The 24,703-nt window shown below is 39.1% G+C and overlaps 1 protein-coding gene across 2 annotated transcripts in view; it reads left to right on the top strand.

Moving 5' to 3' along the window:
• The window catches only part of TCEA1 (transcription elongation factor A (SII), 1), a 30,766-nt gene that overhangs the window by 649 nt on the left and 5,414 nt on the right, over positions 1 to 24,703 (top strand). The window contains exons 2-7 of one of the 2 annotated variants that reach the window (XM_014937014.1): positions 14 to 150; positions 7,579 to 7,641; positions 13,556 to 13,661; positions 20,323 to 20,410; positions 21,717 to 21,865; positions 23,959 to 24,015. In XM_014937014.1, the coding sequence (XP_014792500.1) occupies positions 82 to 150; positions 7,579 to 7,641; positions 13,556 to 13,661; positions 20,323 to 20,410; positions 21,717 to 21,865; positions 23,959 to 24,015 (532 nt within the window). In that variant the 5' untranslated portion in view covers positions 14 to 81. The remainder of the gene's footprint in view (positions 1 to 13; positions 151 to 7,578; positions 7,642 to 13,555; positions 13,662 to 20,322; positions 20,411 to 21,716; positions 21,866 to 23,958; positions 24,016 to 24,703) is intronic. The other variant, XM_014937015.1, reaches the window with a different exon arrangement.

Raw genomic sequence — 24,703 nt, 5'->3', positions numbered from 1 at the left:
GGGGGGCAGCGGGGTCCGCCCCGCCGGCTTCAGCTCCCTCACGCCGCGTCGGGCCGCGCTCCGGCCGCCTCAGCCGCCGCCATGACCACGGAGGACGAGATCATCCGCATCGCCAAGAAGATGGACAAGATGGTGCAGAAGAAGAACGCGGTGAGCGGGGGCGGGACGGGACGGGACGGGAGGGGAGCCGAGCCGAGCCGCCGCGGGACCCGGCCGGCCCCGCACTCCCTTCTCGGAGCGGGCCTGCGGCCTTCCCTCTTCCCGCCGCGCCCGGCGCCCTTCGTTCCTTCCCCCCCCCTCGGCGCTGCCCGGCGGCCTCCGCGCCTTCCCCCGCCGCGGGAGGACGTGGAGCCGGCCCGCCCGCCGCGGGGGGGCCCTGGGCCTGTCAGCCGGCCCTCCTTCCCTCCTCTCCTCTCCCTCTTCTCTACCTCTCTTTTTTCCTCTCCTCCCCGGGGGATTGTCCCCAGCCGCCCGGGGTGTGTGGGGGGGGACGGAGCGGGGCCTCCCCCCGCCCCAGCGCGGAGTCCAGCCCAGGGGGGGGTTCCCTGCCCCCGGAACGGCGCTTTCCTCCCCTGCCCTTCCATTGAAATCGCGATATTGGCCTCTCTCGACAGCGATGACAGAGTAGAGGGGAGGCGGTCTCCCTCGGGTGGGTCCTTCCCGCTTTCAGGCGTGGAAGCTGGGGTTTGAAAGCGAGATATGAAGGAGGAACCCTCATGCTTCCCACGGGAGGCGGGGTGGCTGGAGCTGTGAGGGCAAACTGCTGGGGAGAGGGGGGATGTGAGCCACTTCCCCCGTGTGTTTTAGGGTTGTTTCTTTTCTCTCCTAAACCTGAAACAATGTAACACTTTAACTGTGTCTATTAATTCAGGGAATAACTTCTGACTCGGAGTGGAGGTAAAACATAGCTAGGTAGAATTCAGCTAGCTCACTTCAGGTGTGAGCGGGTGTCAGGAGGACGGGGTGGTCTTTTTTTCAGTGGTGCCCAGGGATAGGACAAGAGGAAATGGGCACAAACTTGAAGTTCCACCTAAACATGAGGAGGAACCTCTTTCCTGTGAGGGTGGCAGAGCCCTGGAAGAGGCTGGCCAGGGAGGTGGTGGAGTCTCCTTCTCTGGAGAGGTTCAAAACACCCCTGGACACATTCTTGTGCAACCTGCAGTCCTGCTTTGGCAGGGGATTGGACTAGAGGGACAGAGGTCCCTTCCAACCCCATATCATATCAAACTTCTTTTAAGTTAACATATCGCATCTATACTATCTGTACAAAAAACATCAAAATGAGTAAAATCAGAGCGTGCAGCAACAGCCAAATACCCGATTGTGGTTACACACATAATAGCTTACAAGCAAGTTGCAAACTCTGTTTACTGCTTCTTTATCAGGTGTGCATATTTGTTATGCTTCCGTAATTTGTATATTTCTGTTTGCTGCTCTTCCTGCAAGCTTCTGTTTTAATACATGAAGTATGATAGTGCCTTAAATGCTCAATATTAGTGATAGTTCAGAACTGAATGGTGTAGAATTTCAGTTTATAGAAGCCTTTTTTTTTTTTGCAGTTTAAGATAATGGAAATTATAAATAACATTTTTTAATAAGATTTGTATATTTATAGAAATATTAGTTGCAGTAAACCAATGAAATTTGTTTTGTTCAGAATCCAAATAAATTGATTGCAAATACAGGCTGTGCTTTGCTATATTTCAGGATTCTTAGTGTTCTATAATATTGCACGGTTTAGCTCTTGTACATTTTAACCCTCTAATGGCACAGTGTGGAAACAGGAGCCTTGTCTAGTGGAAAGAATTTTTACAACTAACGTTTATTCATTTGATTATTATTTTTTTTCCTTTTTATTCCCCTCCTCTTTTTATTTCTATTCCCCATGCTTTTCAGCACAACAGGATTCACCGTCTCACTTTTTTGACTCTAAAACTGAAGTAGAGGCTCTTCCCGATGAGATGTGGGAAAGGTGAAAGTATACTGACAGTGACAAGTTTAAATATTGTGGTAATGAGAATGATAAAGTGCAGTCAGTTCAGTTTTATTTGGAAGACTTCTGACAATAGAAAGAAAATGGTAACTCCTGGAAAATGGTAACGACTGTTGAGCTGGGTAGCATCGCTGCAGCGATACCAGAGATGCTCCTGGTGACCACAGTGTGACCTCTCTGTGCTCTGGGAGGCTTAGGAGTTTGGATGTAATTCCTAGCAGCAGCTGGGGACGTGTGTTTATGCTCTAGCATGTGTAACCTCGTTAACTGTCAGAGCTCTTGGGAGCAGTGCCATGTCTTTGCTGGGGTCAGCGTGGGTCTGATGTGGCCAAATGCCTGTGCCAGGCTGGAGCCAGCAGCTGGGTTTTCATCCTCACCGCTGTCCCAGGAGCGAGAGCACTCAACAGCACCAGAAACAGATTTGTTTGGTACTTTGTTGGAACAGAGCTCTTTCGTTCCAGCTCGTTACCGCTCACAAGTGGCTCTGTCGTTAGTTTGACACTGTCTCAAAAACCTTTTAACTCTGAGGACCTGGGCTGCCTCTGTGGCTGATAGTTGAGATCTGACAGTTTATCCAAAGCGTGTGTGTGTAATGTGATAAAAACCTTTAGCTGTATGCTAGGAGAGGGTGTACATCACTATTTAACTTGAGATGCCTCTCTGTTTTTCTTACTAGTCTCGTAAGATGATGCTTCTCTCATTGTACAGTGTGATTTCCTACCCAATCCTGCCCTGCAGTTAAAATGCCAACTTCAGTGAAATTATTAAGAACATTCCTATGAAGAGGTACTTCATTGTCTCAGATGCAGCTGAATTGAGAAAGGCACTTACTTAAGTATCCACTGGCTAATGATGCTCCTGACAACCTCTTGTATTCATTTCTCCATTTTCACTCAACAAGAACAGGTGTTTGCTGTATGTCTTTGAGTGAGAATGATTTGACGAGACTCATCAAATAAAAGAAAAAAAAAAACAAAACACTTTGATACCTTTTGACCCTGAAGTTGTCAAGACTCAGATGGCAAGAGACGCTTCATCTCTCATACAAAAGGCGACTCTGTGGCTTGTAGCAAAGTGCTGTTCAGAGTTTCTTTTGATGAGTTGAAAAGGCAGGCTGTGCCGACACCCTTCCTGAGTCAGACTCTTGGTGATTTGCCTTGACTAAGGATTTAATTGCAGCTGTGCAGATTTCATAACTATTTTAGTGAAGTTCTTTTGTTTTGAAGGACAAAATAATAATGCAATGCTGTGTTTAACACATCGTGAGATACGTATTTCTGCTGTTACTTCGAATATTGGTTGCATGTTTGAAATAGCTATTACATCTTCGTCAGAGCAACTGTGATTGGATTAAAAAACATGTAGTGCCTTGTAGCTTTCATTGCATGTAAGTATGCCTTTCTTTCATTAAGCTGCTGTAATCAATAGGTATGAAAAATAAGGTTGCACCCACGGATTGAAAAAATCAAGAGCAGTTGAGTAAGTTTCGAGAAGAAAATGTAAAATTGTCCATGTTATTAAATGTTTGTTCCCTTAAGTAGAGCAGAGTTGTAACTGGATAGCTCTGCTGTCTTGAGAACCATACTCTGTTTCTCTTGCCTGAAGCACAGCGATGTATAGAACATCATTGTGTTCTGAGCTGATCAACTGAGAGAAGCTGAGAGGAGTAACCTACTAGATCTGTATGAAGTTGACTTCTGGTATTTCAAGTAACCAGGTAAACCGAGAAGCCAACCAGTCTAGTGGGAGAAGAAAATGTAAAATTGTCCACGTTATTAAATGTTTGTTCCCTTAAGTAGAACAGAGTTGTAACTGGATAGCTCTGCTGTCTTCAGAACCATACTCTGTTTCTCTTGCCTGAAGCACAGCGATGTATAGAACATCATTGTGGTGTTCTGAGCTGATCAACTGAGAGAAGCTGAGAGGAGTAACCTACTAGATCGGTATGAAGCTGACTTCTGATATTTCAAGTTCCCAGGTAAACTGAGAAGCCAACCAAGTCTAGTGAAATGGGGCATTGCCTTTCATTTTTTATAAAATTATAGAAATGCCTTTAAAGGAAGATATATAATAACGTTCTTAATGGCTGGGTTTTTTCAACGGAGATGTCTTGCATTAGAAAAATAGGAATTACAAATTTTACTGTGCAACTTCCACTTTGGTTTTGAGGAAAAGAGAGCACTTGGCTTTATGCTAAGAAAAATGGTTATGAAAACTGTTTAGTTGTTGTGAGTTTAAACTCAGATTTATAGCATCTAATTCTTAATTCACTTAATATAATTGATTAGAGGGAAGGCTTAGAAAGCATTAGTGCATTAGAAACTTTGGAAATTTGGTACAGAAAACAGCCTGAAATGTAGGTAACGCCTTCTGTTGAGTGAGTGCCTGGGTTTTTTTACTTATTGCATGGTTTGTTAACGTTCTATATATCATGTTACTAGTTTTAGAAAATGTTTACACTGGGAATACTGAAGTTGTTTTGACACCTACAATTGGAAACGGATTTTACAGAGACATTTTGATTAGACTCTATTTCTAAGATGAGGTGAAGAGAGTGTTATAATTCTTGCTTTGCATTACAGTATCATTGTTATGCTGAAACTCCAGACTACGCTAACCTCTGTTTATTCTGAGGTCACGTACTGTGTACAGTTTGCTTATAAGTTAGTTTGTTTGGAGGGAAGTGTTATTGGATTATGTTGCCTGGGTTTTTTTACTTATTGCATGGTTTCTTAACATTCTGTATATCAAGTTACTAGTTTTAGAAGATGTTTACACTGGGAATACTAAAGTTGTTTTGACACCTACAATTGGAAACGGATTTTACAGAGACATTTTGATTAGACTCTATTTCTAAGATGAGGTGAAGAGAGTGTTATAATTCTTGCTTTGCATTACAGTATCATTGTTATGCTGAAACTCCAGACTACGCTAACCTCTGTTTATTCTGAGGTCACGTACTGTGTACAGTTTGCTTATAAGTTAGTTTGTTTGGAGGGAAGTGTTATTGGATTATGTTTTTGAAAATGGCACGTTGACTTAGAATCGTAGAATTGTCTAGGTTGGAAGGGACATTTAGGTTGATGGTTGGACTAGATGATCTTAACTCCGATGATAAAAACCCCATCACTAAACCGTGTCTCTAAGCACTATGTCAACCCATCTTTTGAACACCTCCAGGGATGGTGCCTCAACCACTTCCCTGGGCAGCCCATTCCAATGCCTGATAACCCTTTCAGTGTAAAAATTTTTTCTAATATCCAATCTGAACCTCCCCTGGTGCAACTTGAGGCCATTTCCTCCTGTCCTATTGCCTGTGACTTGGGAGAAGAAGTCTCCCCTGAAGGTCTCCCCTCAGCCTTCTCTTCTCCACACTGAACACCCCCAGCTCCCTCAGCCTCTCCTCATCAGACTTACTCTCTAGACCCCTCACCAGCTTTGTTGCCCTTCTCTGGATCCGCTCCAGCACCTCAATGTCTTTTTTGTGGTAAGGTGCCCAAAACTGGACACAGTGCTTGATGTGGGTTCTTTATCGTTCATTTTGTTTGGCTAAGAAAATTTGCTTGAATTTGATTTTGGTTTGTAGCAGTGAAGATAATTAACTTGCTCTACTTGGATCTGTGTTTGCAAAGAAGAAATGATGCTTATGGCTGTTTAGATAGTGTTCAAGTTAGCACCTGAAAATAGCATGACATTTCCCAGTCTTGCATCATTGCTGCTAAAATTCTACGGTTAAAATTAGAGAAGTATTGTATATAATGAATAAGACTTTTCACTATGATGGCAAAATAGCAGACCTTTTGTTTTATAAATGAATTGGGTTTGTGTAAGGTGGGACGTAGTGCGGCAAGACTTCTTTGCTGTCAGATGTGTTTGAAAAACAGAGGCTGTAGCAGACGTTTGATAGTGTCCAAAGCTGTAGCTGCTTGGATGTGACACACAAGTTACACTATCTTTTTTTCTCTGCCTCTTGGTGGTTATTTTATGTGCTATCTTTAGTGGTTAAGTTGTAAGACCTGCAGATGCAGCAGGAGATTACAAGTTTCATTGCAACAGGTGTCCTCTTAGAAGTTGGTTATGGAGAATTTAAAAATAAAGATGAGCAAAAAGCATGTTAAACAAAATATGATGAGCTGAAGGAGAGGTAAGGAAAGAGAATCAAATTCCAAAGATCTGCAAGATGGAAAGAGAATCAAATTCCAAAGATCTGCAAGATGGAAATTTTGTGGGATTTATTTCCAAACTTCACAAATTCAAAAGAAAAAGTGGGAAGGTGTTGTGCTTACCCTGGATAGAGTAACTTCTTGTATGTGAAGACTGTTGTCGTCTTGGGGTTTACAGCTCACAGGTTCAGAACCATACACGCTTGATTAACAGCAAAACCTCTCAACCTTTAGGAGGTTGCTATAGTCTGGCAACCCATGTGTAAGGTAAGAAGTGGATGGTGCAGAACTTTGCTTAAGTATAGGCGGTAAATCATTGAGGATATAGACATTAAATTAGGGAGCTCACATTTATGATGTTTAAATTTTTTTTTAATTCAGGTAAGGCCAACATTGCCAGGGTATGACTTGTTAGTCAGAGTAGCTGTGTATAGAGTTTATTAACACCTAACAGTACAATCTCTGAAATCAACTTGTCTATCTAGAAAGGTGCTGCTTACACAGGATTAGTTTGTGCCTTTCCTTATGGCCTTAGCAGGGGAAAAGGAAAAAAGAACAACCCATGACAGCTGAATAATAAGGAAGTGCCTTAGCTGAGGTGTTGTAGCATGTTAGGATGGGCTCTGGCTTCTGGCTTGGAACATATTGCTTGGCAAGTCTCATATAGGTTGAAGACCTAGTGTTGTCTGCACTCATCTATGCAGCCTAATCTATGTATTTCATTGAATTAATATTTAAATGTAATAGTTGAAAATAAGACTTGGAAGCAAGTCTTGCTCAGTTTTCTTATTTGGGCATTTGTTGGTAGACACACTCATAAAATTGTTTTTTTCTGATGGGGAAGCTGTAGCTTAAACTAGTAAAATAGTGTAATCTGATCACAGTTTTTAAACCAGTAAACTTTGCTGGCTTTGCCACACAACTGCAAATACAGTTAAGAATGTTGGCTATATATGTTTTATATGTATGTGTATATATGCGCATTATTGATGGACTATGCAGAGCTTGTCAATTCCAAGTTCTTGTGCTAAAACAGGTGAGGTTGTTCTGAACTCAAAATTGCTGTTGTCTGGCTTGTTTCTGATGCTGCTCAGTGAAGTACCCTTGAAGCTGTTTTCTTGAGGATGTGTGTTGGTTAAGTAGTAATTGACAGAATGCTTTAACTGGCATTTTATTATTTGGGATAAAACTTACCTAATCTTTGAGTGAATACTTTGATTTTTGTGTTAAGGCCTGGTAATGCTTAGAGTTTGTGAAGCAGAACGTTCCTTGTCCTGTAGATGGTCTGAGGATAAATTGGGAACTGATGGTTTGAATCCAATCTGGGACCTTGAAGGCAGATAAGAGTACATTGTTGGTATTATATTTAAAGTACCCGATTGATACTAATTTTTTTCTTTTTTTTTCTTTCTTTTTTTGCAGGCTGGAGCTCTTGATTTATTGAAGGAGCTTAAGAATATTCCCATGACCCTTGAGTTGTTACAGGTATGATTTTCTTACTGTTGTTGCAAATACTAGCTCCATAATGATGAAGGTGAAGCCAGTAAATTTGGAAGAAGGTTGCACTATTAAAGTAGTTTCTGATGTAGACACTCCTTGGAAGAATCAGTGTTGTTACAAGGTGACTAGTTCCTATTTCACCCTGATTTAGGGGACTTGTCTTAAAGTGTTTTCTTCCAGGTGCAAACTCTTAAATCTTTCTGTTTAAGTTGAAAATAGTGAATTTTGTCACGGACAAAGGGGAAAAGCTGTTATGAATTTACCTTGCATATGATCTTAGGGTCTTACACACAAATATGGTGTGTTTCCTTCCTTCTGAAGGAGAATGCACCGGATTACAGCTGATACCTTCTTTTCTTACATAGTTAGTTCTGGTTTTGAATTGTAAGTGAGGCGAAGCATAGTTCATACCTTCAGGCAACTTGTATTTGATGGTTTCCTTCCCCTCCCAACTCTGAGTAGTGTATTTCTTAAGGTAATTATACTACTACTCCCCTTTTATTTCCCTGGGCAGAAGTGATGGTTCTCTCTCACTCTCATTTTGATTATATCTGCATCTCTCTCACTCTCATTTTGATTATATCTGCATCTCTAACATAGTATTTTATATATTATTTATAAATTCTTTTTAAAAGTAACTCAGTAAACTTTTATTTGCATGTCAAGTTTCAAATATTTGAAAATTTCCAGATGGCAGAGGTAGATGTAAGACCTGATTTGCTGTGGCTGCCACTTAAATTGGAAGAGACTGAAAAGTCACTTTTTTCCAAGTGACAATTAATTGTCACAGGTACAGAATTTACCATAGAGTTCAAACCTTAAGTCAGCAGCAATGCTAGTCTTGACATATGGATCCTGTATATCTACAGAATGTACTTAGTACGTTATTACTAACACTGTTTGTGACAGAAAATAGGAATTTGAAAGTGTCACCTTCACGCATGAATGAGCATGGCTGATGCCACGCTGCAACCTTCTCTTGTGTCCAGCCTCCTTCCTTAAAAAAGCCAAAACAAAGCCCCACTGAAAAAAAAACCCTCAAGCCCCAGTCGAAAAACCAACAAAACACAGAAAAACCCTCTGTTAACTTCATTCTTTTGAGCTTCTTTGTGCAGGTCTTGATGGAAAGTATTAGAATAATAGTATTTTTTTTGCCTTTGGAATGAAAAATCTCTCTGTAAATGCTCTGTAAATTCTGTAAATGTTGCTGTGCAAACCTGTTCTGCTTAGTGTGAAGAATGAGCCTAGAAGGAGAAGCTTTACACAGAACAACAGGACAATTTTACCGTTGAACCATGAGGATCTGAAGAATGTACATTCTTTTCTCAGATGCAATGAAAACCTTAGTAATGTTATCAACAGAGGAGGACTCTTAATCTTGCTAAAGTACAAACAAGCTCAACTGTCTGCCTTTTAGGACACTTGTGCAACCCTGTATAAATTAAGTTAGGGTCACATATTAGTTCTGTCCAGTTTTCTGTCCTACTTGAAGGAAGCTTATTTCTTTCCATTCATATGACAGGTAACTCTTTAGAGGGAAAGAATGTTTGCAGTAAAAGATTGTTTTTAATCTGTGTTGGTGTGGGCACCAGGTGAGTTTGTACAGAAGAATTCTCGATTACAGGAGGTCTGAAGCGATCAGGTATTTTGGTGTGCTTGGGTAGTAGATTGACTGTAGGTTAGTTAAGAAGTTTTTCTTAAGTATCTACTGCTGTGCTCAGAACAGTTCGGCTGCGTAAGATTGCATTTAGCAACATGCTTAGACTCAAATTTACACTATTTTTTGTTGAGGGCTTTATAAATATGTAAAGTCTGCCGTAAAATTTCTATGTTAGTCTCCCAAATTTGCTTAAGCAATGGAGGACTCGAGCAACAGTTGAAACGCAAAGTAATGGCGTACATCGCTCTGGTGGTGGATCGTTAGTGCGCTGATGGCAAGAAGGGTGATGATCAGCAGGTCCAGAGAGGTGATTCTGCCACTTTGCTCTGGTGAGACCTCACCTGGAGTGCTGTGTGCAGGTCTGGAGCCCTCAATATAAGAAGGACATGGACCTGATGGAGAGGGTCCAGAGGAGGGCCACAAGGATGATCAGGGGGATGGAGCACCTCTGCTACGAGGACAGGCTGAGGGAGCTGGGGTTGTTCAGCCTGGAGAGGAGGAGGCTCTGGAGAGACCTAATAGCAACCTTCCAGTACCTGAAGGGAGCCTACAGGAAGGCTGGGGAGAGCCTGTTTACAAAGGCCTGTAGCGATAGGACTAGGGGCAATGGCTTTAAGCTGGAGAGGAGCAGATTTAGACTGGAGATTAGGAGAAAGTTCTTCACTGTGAGGGTGGTGGAGCACTGGAACAGGTTGCCCAGGGAGGTGGTTGAGGCCTCATCCCTGGAGATAATCAAGGTGAGGCTTGATGAGGCCCTGGGCAACCTGGTCTAGTTGGGGGTGTCCCTGCTGACTGCGGGGGGGTTGGATTAGATGACCTTTGGAGGTCCCTTCCGGCCTGGGCCTATGATCATGAGAAAGTGGGAGCACTGACTTCCTCTCTGTAGACTGAGATACCCATTGAGATACCCCTTGAACATGTTTGGACTGATGAAACGCGGGACACAAGTGAAAAGCCGATTTCCACACCCATTTTTAGGCAGTTTTGAAAGCTGGCTACATGGAGAAAAGCACTGCGGACTGATGCGACAGTTTCATTATTCCTGTGTAATAAAGAGAAGTGATGATTTTTCATGTAACACGACTGTTGCTTCATTCTGAGCTGGTGAGGTCCTCTCAATGAATCACAGGTGTGTGGAACAGGAAGGTGCACATCAGTAGTCTGGACCTATGCTTGTGTCTTTCTTGCCTGATTTTTGTTGGGGAAAGCTGGAGCAGTTACAGACAATAGTACGACTGTCTCACATCCAGTGAATTTCATGTAAGCCAGCTGATCCTTGCTCAGCGAGGCAGGGAGCCAGGAGCCTTCCTCACACGTGATTTATCTGATGGTCAGAGTTGCAAATCTGTTTAGCAGCCGCATCGTATTAAAGGCATCGTGTCACCGGTGCTAATTGTGGGTAACAAGCAGCTGAACAGCGAGACAGACAGACAGTCTTTATTTTCACAAACAGGTTTTACTGGAAATTGCACACACGTATGCAGGACTAGGCTGTGAGGCACAGTCCTCATTAATGACTTCTTGCCAGTTCATTGGTGAGTCGGGGAGACCGAGGGACCTGGAGGTGGTTCTTCTTCAGGGGTTGATTTGGCTCTCTGTTGGTCTGGGTGCTCACCAATTCTCTGTCCTTGTATTCTCTTACAACTTAAAGTTAGTAGCACCTCTGCTTGATTCAGTGGTTGCTTTTCTTCCCCAACTACGTTGGCTCATTTGGTCTGATTTAGAGGAGAATAGCTGCCACCGTAGGCTTTGTTTTTGTAACTTGGTGTTACCTGTTGCTCAGACCAATTGTAAGCTGCTTGGCCTCCAGCTTGAATGCTCCAGGGGTGAAAACAGCTGTCGTAAGCCGTCTCTGATCCTCTTGACTCTCGGAAAGCAGATGAAAAGGGCTCTAGAATTTGAAGTGGGGAAGAATGATCCATTAAAAATGCATTTTGGACAGGCTGAGGAAGGTTTTTTTATACCCAACATGTATAAACTGGCACAGAGGTAAAGCAATTCCACAGGTTACACTGGTTTAGGCAAAAAACCCCAGAGTTTTACGCTTGAAGTGGCTCTCACAAGAACAGCTCCGTAGGCTGGAAGACTCAGGAAATTTCAAACGCTGACATTAAAGCAGTTATTTTGAGAATGTAACACTGATCTTGTGATTACCTGTGTCAGTTTGCTGGCAACTAAACTTGTAGATCATTCCTTCCCCGCTCTTTAGCCAAGGCCAGATCAGGTGCTCTGTAAAAGCAGACAAATGAGCAAGGTTTATGTCATGCCCTAAGAAAGCTAGAGGTTTAGAGTTACTGTAATAGATTTCTTTCTTGTGATCAGAGGAAGAAATTAATTTATCCAGTTAATTTGGAGTTTTACTTGAGTTTTTGAGTTCTACTTAGTCTGTAAGTTGGTGTCTTCCCTTTTTGCTGATGAGAATTGGCCATGGTTGTGCCCAGTTATCAGTTGGTTTTTTTTTTTTGTAGATGCATTTTTCTCATTCAGGTATGATGAGTATTGTATGAATTCCCAAGCACTTGTTATTCTTTATGTTTGTTTAACATAAAGAGTTACCATAACTCTTTAACGTAAAGAGTATGTGTTTAACATGTCAAGAGAGTTGATACTGTTAGTCGGAGTGAGCAGAGTCCACCTTGAAGCACTTTAGTTACAGGTGAGTAACCATCTGTTTTCTTTAGTCCAAAATACATGTTTAGAGCAGATGCTGAGGTTATTTGATGTGTTTCCTTTGCTGAAACAGCTACAGAATATTTCAGTATGTTTCCAGTCATTTAGCACATCCGTGGTGCCCCAAAAACCGTTGTGTGGGTTGTAAGGAGTAATTTACAGGAACAAATCATTTCCATTTTTAGTGAGCCACAAAGATTTAAATTTTCTTTTAAAGAAGAAGGAAATTTATGATAAACTCCTGCTAAATTAAATAGAATAAATTATATTTAGTGAGTCCTGTAAATAATAAATGCAACAAAACTGAACATCTTAACAATTAATAAATTATATTTAGTGAGTCCTGTAAATAGTAAATGCAACAAAACCGAACATCTTAAGAAGAATTAAAAAAATTTAGTCCTCAATCAAAATATGAAAGGATAATAAAATACTTATTTGTATTGCTAAATGCTTTTCTTCTCTGATGAAACCGGAGGTGTGGAAATGTTCTGCTTGTTAGAGTAACACAGTAGTCAAAAGTCTTCCCAAATGAAACTTTAGTTGCTGTTGAGCTAAATTTATGTCCTCATCTTTTGAGTCTGAAGAGTGGATTATAAGTTGGTCTCCTCTTGGCTCTGTAGGTGGCAGTAGTGACAAAGGTTTAAAGCCTGTCACTCTCTTGGCCTTTTGAGAGAGAGAGGCTACTCTAAAGCAGAATCCTCTGGGCTTAAGATTTTAAAGAATCTCAGTATTGCCAAAGTTATTAGGAACCAAAAACGTGGTGCTCGCAGCTGATATGGCAGCTTCTTGCTCATCTTTTGAGTCTGAAGAGTGGATTATAAGTTGGTCTCCTCTTGGCTCTGTAGGTGGCAGTAGTGACAAAGGTTTAAAGCCTGTCACTCTCTTGGCCTTTTGAGAGAGAGAGGCTACTCTAAAGCAGAATCCTCTGGGCTTAAGATTTTAAAGAATCTCAGTATTGCCAAAGTTATTAGGAACCAAAAACGTGGTGCTCGCAGCTGATATGGCAGCTTCTTGCACAGCCACTAAATGGGAATTCTAAGAGTATGAAGTCATTAAAGCCATTGGCAACCTCCTGATCATGCCAAAATATAAATACAGTCATTGCTTCATGGAAAAGTAAGATTTTGAAGTTAGAACCTTTGCTAAAAATTTTATATAACATTAAGATGAATATATGGTTTTCACGTTGTTAGATGTTTTGAATGTTGTACTTAGTAAGTAGCTCTGCAGAGCTTTTTGAAAAGGTTTGGGAGTGAAAATCTTCTGATTGACTCCCCTTAACATCCATCGAGTGTCACGTGTCCCATCCCCTCCTTCTCCCCCAAACTTCTCTGATGGAGAAATATGGTGATACTGTTGTATTTCTTTTTAAAATGTCTGTGTTGAAATAAGTTTTGTAAAGACTTGCACCATTTCATCTTGATAGTCGGAAAAAAAACACAAAAAGAAAGGAGAAAAAAATAATTTCAAAATTATGTCAAAGTACCACTTTATGTACCTTTTTTTTACTTGTTAAATTGTCTACATGTCAATTTTTATCCTGTGTTTTTTTTATTTCTGTTGCAGTCTACCAGGATTGGAATGTCAGTGAATGCGATACGCAAGCAAAGCACAGATGAAGAAGTCACATCTTTAGCAAAGTCTCTTATCAAGTCTTGGAAGAAGCTGTTAGGTACCGTGGTTTTTTTGTTTTCCCCCTGCTGTTGTGTGCTTTTACTGTATCCAGCCTCGATGCAGCTCCTTGACACTGCCGTGCTTTAAGATATGTTTGTCTTCCTGTGTAAGCATTGAAACTTTCTGCACTGCTGTAGCTGGTTTTTACTCCTTGACTAGCACCAGTGCATTAGGGTGAAAGTGTGTTCAGAGAAAAAAATGAATGTATTTTTATTGGGGCTGGCAGGCAGTGGGAAGCCAGCTTCTGTGACATGACTCATTTCTGAAGTCTGGTGTCCTGCCGTTGAGCTGGAGTGGCTGTTGTGCAGTTCTAAGCACTAACGAACCTCCTCTCCACTATTTCCTTTGTCTAATCTAGCAGGTACTCTGAAGAACTTGTGCAAAATCTCGTATGAGAGTGTGGAGGCTTTGAAGTTTGGTTATAAAGTGGTTTGTGAAGAGGGACAAAGAAAATTGACGTTAAAAATACGTTAGAACTTACAGGTAGTGAGAAATAGCTCTGCACTTTCTAAAGCCTTCATAGTTTTAAACAACTTACTAATTAGCGAGTAAATACTCATTGTTTTAATTTCCCTTAAAACAGTGAATGCAGTTAATGAAAGCTTTCAGTTAGTAAGGTTTTAATAGAGGTTATTTTGTAGTACTTAATTTTAATGCATTTAAAAACAATCAAACCTCAAACTGCCCAGGTAGTTTTTGTTCATAGACATATGCTGTACTCTGTTTTGTTACTTTGTATCTAATTTTAGGTAAACTAAGATTTAGGAAGCTTAAAATTTTGAACTAGAAAGCGGTTTGTGTTATTTTCCACTGATTTAAATATTTGCCATTCTATCTGGAATAATATGCTAAATACCAGGAGGTGTTAGAGTCTCCTGCCACTTGAAGTCAGGCTCATTTTTATCAATTATGAAGTATTTTATCAGATACTTTATTACTCTCTTATGAATGGTATGGAAGTGATTTTGTATCCATCTGGCAGTATATGTGTGTAGAAATGGATAATTTGTCACAGCTTTCAGCTTCCATATACTAGTATAAAGCAGCAACTTCTACAACAAACATTTTTTTAACCTACCTTTAAAAAGTTAGAAAATACCAATTAGGTTAGTTTATGTAATTAAATTTAGATAATCCTAGATATGCTGATAAAATACTTTTAAAATCATGGTAATAACTTTGATTATAAATTAAATGTGTACTTTGTAAAGGATTTGATCAGTGTTCACTGTTAATTGGTGAAAATTTTGTACTTTTTATGTTTAAATTTCCACTTACAAATTGAAGTCCAACTGTATTATATCCAGTGTACAGCGTAAGTTGAGAAATGGACTTGCGTATTAACTTGAGTTACTCTACAGACTTCTAAAAGCAACAGCTGGATTGAGTCACCTAGTGCTCAAGTTTTTAATCTGAGTTTTTTTAAAAAAAAAGCCAATAAAAGTCTTGGTGTTTGGTGGTGTTTTGTTTTTTTTTTCTCTAAAGTTCACATTTTTGATACTGCAACTTAGTTTAGGCAACAAAGTAGAGAAAATATTTTTTTTTTATTTTTTTTGGTCCCCTGCAGAATTCTCAAATTTGGGAGTGCCTTTGGATACTGCTTTTTTGGGGAGGGTGGAGGCTAACCCTTCTGCGTATCGCTGTCCATTGAGCAAAGGAATTTCTATTTGTTTGTTGAGACAACAAAAATAATCTTCTGCCCCTTTTTTTTAAAAATACAATATTTTGAATCAGTCGAACTTATCTTAATGTATTGTTTCTTAGAACTGACTGATCTATGAGCGTTCAAACGTTGTGAAAGGTGGGGAGTATCAGGAGATCGGGTGTCTGGGTGGCGTGAAGTATAGGTGGGACTCTTACAAAATGCTCTTATTCTGTTTTATCATTAGTTTTGGCTTTCTCAGAAGAACGGGAAATACCGTATGTTGAGCTGCTTGAGAGATCAGTTTCGCTTGTGCTGTTTATAGTGCATGTAAAATGGTATGGAGCAAAGATGGCAACAGAAGCGGACAGCTGTTAATCGTACCCAGCATTGTGCTCAGGGATCTGAAGGCTTTGTGAGTTCTTTTTATAAATGACATTTTGAATTCAGGCAAGAATTGTTGACTGTTCAGGCTGCATGTGCCGTTGAAGTTCAATGCTATCGGAACTTAGGGTTTAAGAACGCGTGGGAAACGTGAGAAGAACACAAAGTGAGGTTGTGAATCACCAGGTGTTTATGGCTTCACCAGAGCTGGGCTGGGTTAACCAGGGGGTTTGCAGGGGGTGGGAGGTTGCCCAGCAGAGGGCTTGAAAGCTGTGTCTGAAGTGTCTCGCCGTTAAACCACACAGCCGAGTTGGTCACAATTTACATAAGGAAGCAAATTCTGCTCTCAGAATAAAATACTGTTCAATTATAACACAGGATTTAAAAAGATTTTTTTTTTTTGACAAATAGCTGAATCTACAGAGTATGGTATGCAGATAAAGAATCTATACCTATCCGTTCAGAACATGAGGAATATTCCTTTATATTAAAAAACAACAACAAAATTTCCATAAGGAATGTAACATTCCCCATCACAAACAATTACTCACTGAACTCTGTAAGAGTGAGCTCTGTAAGAGTGTACTGAACTGCGTCCTGAAAGAGTATACAGTGAAAAAGAATGTCCAGACCTCTTAACAAAATAATCTTAACTCCAATACGTTTATGTACTCAACTGGACATGCAGAATGATTGGACAATAATCTTGACATTAAGTGCAAATGTGATTATCTGTTGTGCTGGGAATAAAAACGAAAAATGGGGCCACGAGCATTTCAAAATGCCTATTTCAAAAAAGTGCATGCCTGAGTAATTTTATTTTAAAAGAATGTTTAAGCGCTCGGTGCTGTCAGGAGACAATTACACCAGCCAGACTTCACAGGAGCGTTTTACTCAGATTACTTTGTGCATAAAATCCTTTATTATTTTGAACCTGAGTCTAACTCTGTTGGAGCAAGCTGGTACAGTCTAGGACTATCTTACAGGTATGTTAATGCTGTCATTAGGTAAAGTTATTCAAGGCCCTCAAGTAACCTGCTGGCTTTGCTCAAAAAAGTTGTTACTGACAAAACAAATCCCTAATTGCAGTCTAATGGCTACTGTTGATAAGAAGAGTACAAAAGTTGTTACTGACAAAACAAATCCCTAAATTGCAGTCTAATGGCATTTAAGAGTATTTTTAAGAGTTTACTGTTGATAAGAAGAGTATATGTCTTTATAAGATATCAAGTAGAATCAAGTGCAAAAATAATTTCAATAGTTTCATTTCCATATCAAGTATGAGCTGTGGAAATCACCTCCTCTCAAATGTATCTTTGAAACTGTTCCATGTACGATCAGTAGGTCTAGAATTTGTTAGGATTATCAGTGGGGAGAGAGAATAACACACGATGCAAATTATGTCATACTGTATAGAAAAAAACCCACATGTATAGCAAAGTAGTTAATGTGTTATACTTAAAAAAAAAAATTAAAATGGCAGTTGATAATTTTGATATTATTCCTCCCTACGCTACTACTAGGAAGAAGCTTCTCTGATCTTACCTTCATGTCTTACTACATCTGGCAGAGGAATTGCTGACAAGTGTAGCTGCTTGTGCATCTCAAGATTATTTTGGTCAGAGTCTGGAAAATGGGGCCTGAAGAATTATTAAATATGAGGGTCATTGTAAAATTAATGACTATGCCATTTCTTACTTGTTCTCATATCTTTTCCCTTTATTTTACTTAAACTGAATACTCAGAAAACTTTCCAAGTTTTGGTGGTGATACTGAATCAGTGATATAAGATAACCCATTAATTAAATTCTCATGTGCTTCCAGGGGATAACTAGCTATCTTTGATTAACATTTCTGAAAAATTCTTTCTTTAAAAAGATTTGTCATTTAAAGCTAAACTTAAAAATTTATAACGTTACATCTAATTTTTTTTTCTTGCTACTAGCAAATGTCTTGAGTTCGCGTGTAATATAATTATAATTAGAAGAATATATGATGAAGCTGTTAAGGGCTTCTAACATTCAGATTAATTATGTGACCTCAAACTATATATTATTAGATTAAAAATTTTGTTCTGGTAACAGAGAACACTATCATAATGCTACTAACACTATCATAATGTCGTGTTTTACCCTGGAGAGTTTATTTCGCTGACAAAGGTAGAAGTATCTTTCAAATTAATTGCAAGGCCCAGGTAGAAATTGCAATGCAGTAGTCAGAATTTGATAGACTTATTCCAATGGCTAATAGTCAATTCATGTTTGTTCTTTGTATTTTAAAGAAGCATTAATATAAATTAACTTATCTTACTTAAAAATAATCTTAAAGATTTTTTTATGGCCTTCTGAAGCTGCAATAGCTAAAACTCTGAAGTTACAGTTTTCAGTCCTAAAATTGATGACAATTTCAGTTTGTTTCTGGAAAAAAGAAGCTTTGGTAAGTTTTAACAGTTGTACAAAGTTGAAAAAGTAATTGTGCCTCTTTAAAGCAACTTGTACTATATATTATATATTATGTACTATATATTATAAATATTTATGATGTTCTACAGACTTCCTGATACGAACCTCTTGCTCATTGGAATTTTTAAATATCTTTCATAGAAGGGCCATTTTTTCCATCTTACTTCATTAGAATTTCTGTGGCTGGGTGTAGTTCTCATTAGCTGTCATTTTCCCTTTGCCTTGAGTCTGGCTCTTGAATGTAGAATAAGTTAATTAGTAGGGAGTTTTAATCTCTTGAGGATAACTTGTTTTCCTTTCCCCAGAGGATAGTCGAAATGATGTCTAGCAGGCTGTTAATTGCACTCTGTTCTTTTGTCAATACAGTATTTTCATAAAATAAGAAATCCTTATTAATGTGTGAGTTTAAGAATAAATACTGCTTGACACTGGGTCTCCTCGGTGCTTTCCAGCTTTTGATCCGTAAGAGCGAATGACTTAAACAGTTAGGAGAATATTTTGAGCAAACAGAGAATATTGTTAACTTTATTTTAAGATTTCTAAAACTGGATTAAACAAAACAGTCTTTCAACTCTCCTCAAAGCGATTAAAGAAATCGTAGTTTTGAAGACTCATTTGCCTGAAGATGGTCCAGTTGTCTCAGCTGCTGAAGTTGGAGAACTGCTTGCAATTGGGGTATTGGCAGATGTCCTCAGGTGCCTGCCTTCTCTGATGAAATGGTGCTGGGCTAAATGGAAGTGTTTGATTAACTAAAACCAGGTGCCAGCTATACCATAGCGGTGTATTTGATGTAAAATAGGCAGGAGATACCTACATCAGCTCTGATTTTGACAGACAGATTTTGACAACTTGTGTTCCAGAAAGAAATATGGAGGTAAATGTGCAGAAACAGAGCTTTGAGGCATCTACACTGCTTTGTAGAACCTGAGCTGTACCCCAACGTTCTGTTTGATCTGTCAGTCTGTCTTAAAGCCTCTGACAAAAATGATCATGTACCTAAAAAATGATGAGGGTAAACTTTACATGCATATTTAGAATATTTTTAATATTATATCATTATATATCATGTATTACATATCACTATATATCATTTTTATGTGAATGTGCACGTTAATATGTGTTCCATTCTTCCAAGTTCCCCACAGAAAGGTGGGGATGGGGCTCTTCTGGAAATGAGGATGCTTTTTGATGCTTAAACAAGGATTTAGACACCTAGTTCAGGGCATCTTTGTGGGAAAGACTGAGCGTTATCAGATTTCCCTACTTTTCTTGATCTGTTTTTAGTTCTTTTTAAAGTTTGCAATATATGTCTATGGATTTAGAAGTGTAACGGCAGCTTTATGAGGGCTTAGAGAGAGGAATTCACAAAATCTGTCGGTGAATGATGCCAGTCTCGTTAGGCTTTCTCTGTAGGCAGCAGAGAGTCTGCCTTTCTGTAGAGCAAATCAAAGCAGGAGCTCGTTTTAGCCACTCTGAATTCCTCTTTACAATAGAAAGTCGGATGTGTTCTCATTAAGCTGAAGTTAAAGGTTGCGATTGCCCTTTCTATAAAGGCTTTCATTTTTATTCTTTATAAAATCATCATTAAACGTGGCCTGTATGGGAAAGGCAAATTCAAATATTTATAGACACTAAGACAAATAATTTAAGAGCTATTGCAGAAAATACTAGTTGTGTGTCCGAAAAACTCCTTCGAAAGCGTATGAAAATGATCTTTATATTTTTTGGCAACCGTGGTAACTTTCACACTACAATTTCAGTCCTTCGGTAGAAATCCTGTGAATATAATTAAAAAGAATGATGCATGTTTAGTAGGAACTTATATTTAAAACATGGAAGGCAACTCAAGACTTGCTGCAATAGTTTATGTCTACCTCATGCAGGAGGGCTGGCAAAAAGAAATCGTAAAAGTCTATGTTTTCATCATGTCTTCGCTGTCAGTTCAAGCAGATGCTGGACTTGTCTTGAAGGATCTGAAGTGTTGTCATATTTTCCATTTGCTGGGTTGGGGAGGGTGTTGGGGAGTGGAAGGCTGTACTGCAAGAGAAGGTCAAAGCAGAGAGTGGGAGCTGCGAGCATTTCCAACTGGTGCAGGAGAAATCATCAAAGATCTTTTACCACTGGTTGCTATTTCTGGGTAAAAGAGAGTTTCTCGTGTTTTGTATTTCCAGATGGACCTTCAACTGATAAAGATTCTGAAGAAAAGAAGAAGGAGCCTGCATCTTCCTCACAGAACAGCCCTGAAGCAAGAGAAGAAAGGTGCTTGATTCTTCATGACTATACAAATGACCTCATTCCGTATAAATCAACATTAAACTATTTGGTCCAATTTTGTCACAGTAGAGACAGCTTCCACATTGTTTTCTGAAATACATAGAATTGCACAAGAGGTGGTGTGTTATTAGGGAGGTAAATCCTGCTGCTGCTGCTGCCATGAAAAAAATGAAAGCTACAGGTCAGAATAGTTATTGTTTATTCCACCTGCCTTATCTGTCAAATACTCCTTCCTCTCTCAATACAAGCACTGAGCTTTGAGAACTGTAAAACAGCTTTCAGTCATAGCTTTTTGGTAACTGCAAATGTTAGAGGTTTAGAATACTGCTTTTGTCTGATAGCTTTGACATTTAATAACCAATCTAGTTTTGTACTTTCTTGGGTAAACACAAAATATTGGGGAGGGATTCTTTATCAGGGAGTGTAGCAATAGGACAAGGGGTAATGGTTTTAAATTGAAAGAGGGGAGATTTAAATTAGATAGCAGGAAGAAATTCTTTCCTGTGAGGGTGGTGAGACACTGGAACAGGTTGCCCAGGGAAGCAGTAGATGCTCCGTCCCTGGAAGTGTTCAAGGCCAGGCTGGATGGGGCTTTGAGCAACCTGGTCTGGTGGGAGGTGTCCCTGCCCAGGGCAGGGGGGTTGGAACTAGATGATCTTTAAGGTCCCTTCCAACTCTAAATAGGTTATTCTATGATTCTATATGTTACCAGAAAAATGAGTCCATGTTAATGATGCTATAGGAGCTGAAGAACATTTCCAAAATAGTATTTGCAAGCCCATTTCTAATCTACATTATTGTTTTTAGTGAATGTTTCCAGCAGCCATTTTCAGATTGAAATTTAACCTCTAACCATTTGTCCGGGTGTAAGCTGAAAACTTTTTGGCTTACATTTTGCAAAGCTACACTAATTGCTTGATTGTGACCATGGTACCACTTCAGCAGACTGAATGTTAGTGTGATGTACCTTCAGTCTTTTAAAGTTCAGTGGCGGGGAAGATATTTATGTTAATGTAGAGAACTGAGAATTGAAACTTACATGCCATATAATGGAATGAAATACCTGCTGTGTCCCTATTGTGTGGAATACCCTGGTGAATATTCTAAAGACACTTTTAAAATTGTATTGACTCTAGAGCTGTAAGTAGCTTTTAAGAAGTGGCTTAAGAATTGGCTTTTGGATACCATCAAATGGATGTAGAATAAGACCTGTGTTTGGCCCTGGAACAGTTATTTGAAGAGGGGGGGAAAAATATTAATATTAATTTTCTTTTAATTTGCCTTTTTTTAGCAGTTCAAGTAGCAATTCCAGCAGCAGGAAGGAGGAGGGTAGCACTCCCTCAAATTCTTTCATCCCTTCTTTTCCCCGGGCTCCAAGCACTTCGGATTCTGTACGAGTGAAGTGTAGAGAAATGCTCTCTGCAGCTCTCAGAACAGGAGGTGAGCTTTGAAGACTAGATTTTTCAAGTTTTAACTATTTCCTTCTTCTCTATTTGAGCCCTTCCCACTCTTATTTTTCGGTAGAAAAAACCCTGTTTATATCCATTCGTGTGTATCTACCCGCAGGCCACTTCACCCAAGTTGCAAGTAATGAGTAACCTTGACAACATGGGAATGTATTGAAATACATTTTTTGTTGTTGATGATATGGGACATTTTGTGGCTTCTGGTCATCTGATATCTTGCCTACAGTGGAACTTCTTTTCAGGAAGGTTATTGCCTCCTTAATGCCTCACTTAAATCTTTTTGTAGAAGCTGTTATTTTTTTTTGTCTTATCTCTGAGAGTGCCACTACATTCATGCCTTTCTTACACACTTCCTCTGGGCCACAAGATTTTGGGGTTTGCATTCTGCCTTGCTGTATTGATTTAATTTGAAGTTTCATGGCAACAAGAGTTTTACTCACAGTAAAAGAGTCTCACACTGCTCTGTCTTCATGCTTCAAGCATCTAAATTCCTCAACTGTTTGGGTGGGCTTTTTGTCTTTCCCCCCCTCTTTAAACCGACAAATGGAATGATGCACTAGATAAGGAGCAAATGGAAAGTTGGACTCCTCAGAATGATATGAATTTTTTCTTGTGGGTCCTTCTCTTCTACCAGAACTTACAACCCAGCTCCTGTTCCTCTGTTCTTAGCTTTTTGTCACCTGGCGCAGTGTAAGCAGATGTCTCATTCATCCATTTTTACCCTCTTCATTCTTCTAGTCTTTCTTTTAATTCAACTAAATTCAGATACAGACAATAATCAAAACTGACTAAAGACCATCAATTTGTGGTCCTTTGGATGTGTAGTTCATGGACTTCTAAAATAATTTGTGACCAGAAAGTTGTATATAGCATCTTATTATTCATAACTCTACGTGGTCTTAATTTTAGCTAGTTTTCCAAGAACTCTTTTTGCTATGTTACTTTCTACAGCAAGTATAAACCAATCATCTATAGATTGAATGCCAATCTCAAAAAATGGTATTTTCTGGTTTTATGGCCTTCTGCGTGAAGGAGAAGTGTTGTTTGGGTTACTCACTGAAGTATACCCATGTTAAAAGGAAGAGGAGGAAAATACATAATGGGTCAAATTCGACCTAAAACGTCTCAAGATAATTGTTTACTGTTTCTGACCAAAACCCTTATTCATAAAGACAGCTGCCCTTTCCAAGGTAACTTAGAACAAGTGTTGTATTGTCTTCAAGATTGCTGTAGCTTATTTCTTCTAATGAAGTGTTGTATTGTCTTCAAGATTGCTGTAGTTTATTTACATGTTTTGTGACACATCTCTGCTTTGCATTTTTAAAAAATATCTAATAATATTGTTTCTGTTATTCAATTACTATGTTTCTCTTGCATGCTTGCAAAACATTAATTACTTATGCTTCTATTGTGTGTTCTGGAAGAATTGATGAAACACAATGCAAAATCTTTTCTTTTTTCAATAGCCCGTTCTACATGCAGATAAGCTGTGGAGATGAGTTTCTCTTGCATGCTTGCAAAACATTAATTATTTATGCTTCTATTATGGAAGAATTGATGAAACACAATTCAAAATCTTTTCTTTTTCAGTAGCCTGTTCTAGTTGCAGATAAGCTGTGGAGATGAATATTTGCTAAGCCTATTAGAATACTTAAAATTTTTCTGTATGGCAGAGTTTTTTTGTTATTACTTGTGTTTGCAACAAGATGTTGGAATTTTGGGATTTTTTTTTGAAAAATTTCGGGTTATGGCAGAGTTTTTTTGTTATTACTTGTGTTTGCAACAAGATGTTGGAATTTTGGGGGTTTTTTTGAAAAATTTCAGGTTGTTTTACTATTTTTAAACTTCTCTTGCTCTTCATTTCACTTATTCTTGTTCTTCCAAGTAATGTTAGCAAAGTCTTGAAGGGATAAGTATACAGTCAATTAACCTTTCTCTCCAAAAGGAATATTCACTGCAGTTGTTTCATAATTTGCCGAGTTTCAGAGTTTTGAATGGGCTGTCAGGGATGTGGGATACTGATGAGATTTGTCAGTTTGCTAATATTTTAATATTTGTTTTCCTCAGATGACTACATTGCTATTGGTGCTGATGAGGAAGAGCTGGGTTCTCAGATTGAAGAAGATATCCTTTGTTGTACATCTATGCACGCTAGAACAAGACTGGGTTTTTTTTAAAGCATTATTAATGTTAAAAATATCTCTATATTGAATCTTTTAAAATTTCATTTAAAGCAAAAATAACAAACTGTGTTCAGTGCATCAGTGCAGAAATGTAGTGTTTAAAAAATCAGCACAACCTAAATGCTTTGCCTTAAAACATGTAGGAATGTGTGTAGGTGAGCGTGTGGGGGTTTTTTTCAGTTCGGTATGTTTCCCTTGTGGCAGCAACATTATATCTTACTGAAGCATTCTGACATAAAATGCTGGGCTCTTCCATGTTATTTTAAAATCTTTTCTTCTTAACAATTGTAATATTTTTTTTTCTAATGTCTTTATTTTCTACAAGTTTATTTCTAAATTAATTTGCCATTTTCAAAAGGATTGTTCTGTTGGCAATGTTTGAATAATTACAGAGCACAGATCTGGGCTTCTTTTTATTTTAGAGGTTCTTGGGTGTATTCTTAAGCTTAGAAATAGTCTTAAGCTTCATGATTCTAACTTGATGTCCTTAGGTAATTACAGTCAGCCACCTTTCCTCTTAAGGAATTTCCTGTTTGTGTTGCAGAGCTGTTTTAAAACTCTGCTATTGAACTGCCTGCCAGTGTTTGAGTATTTGGTTTAGAAAGCAGTTAATCCTCAGGATGAGGTCA

The sequence above is a fragment of the Calidris pugnax genome, unplaced genomic scaffold, assembly GCF_001431845.1.
Source record: "Calidris pugnax isolate Ruff unplaced genomic scaffold, ASM143184v1 scaffold51, whole genome shotgun sequence".
Lineage (NCBI taxonomy): Eukaryota > Metazoa > Chordata > Aves > Charadriiformes > Scolopacidae > Calidris > Calidris pugnax.
The sequence above is the reverse complement of the archived record's forward strand: the minus strand, read 5'-3'. Positions and strand labels throughout refer to the sequence as shown.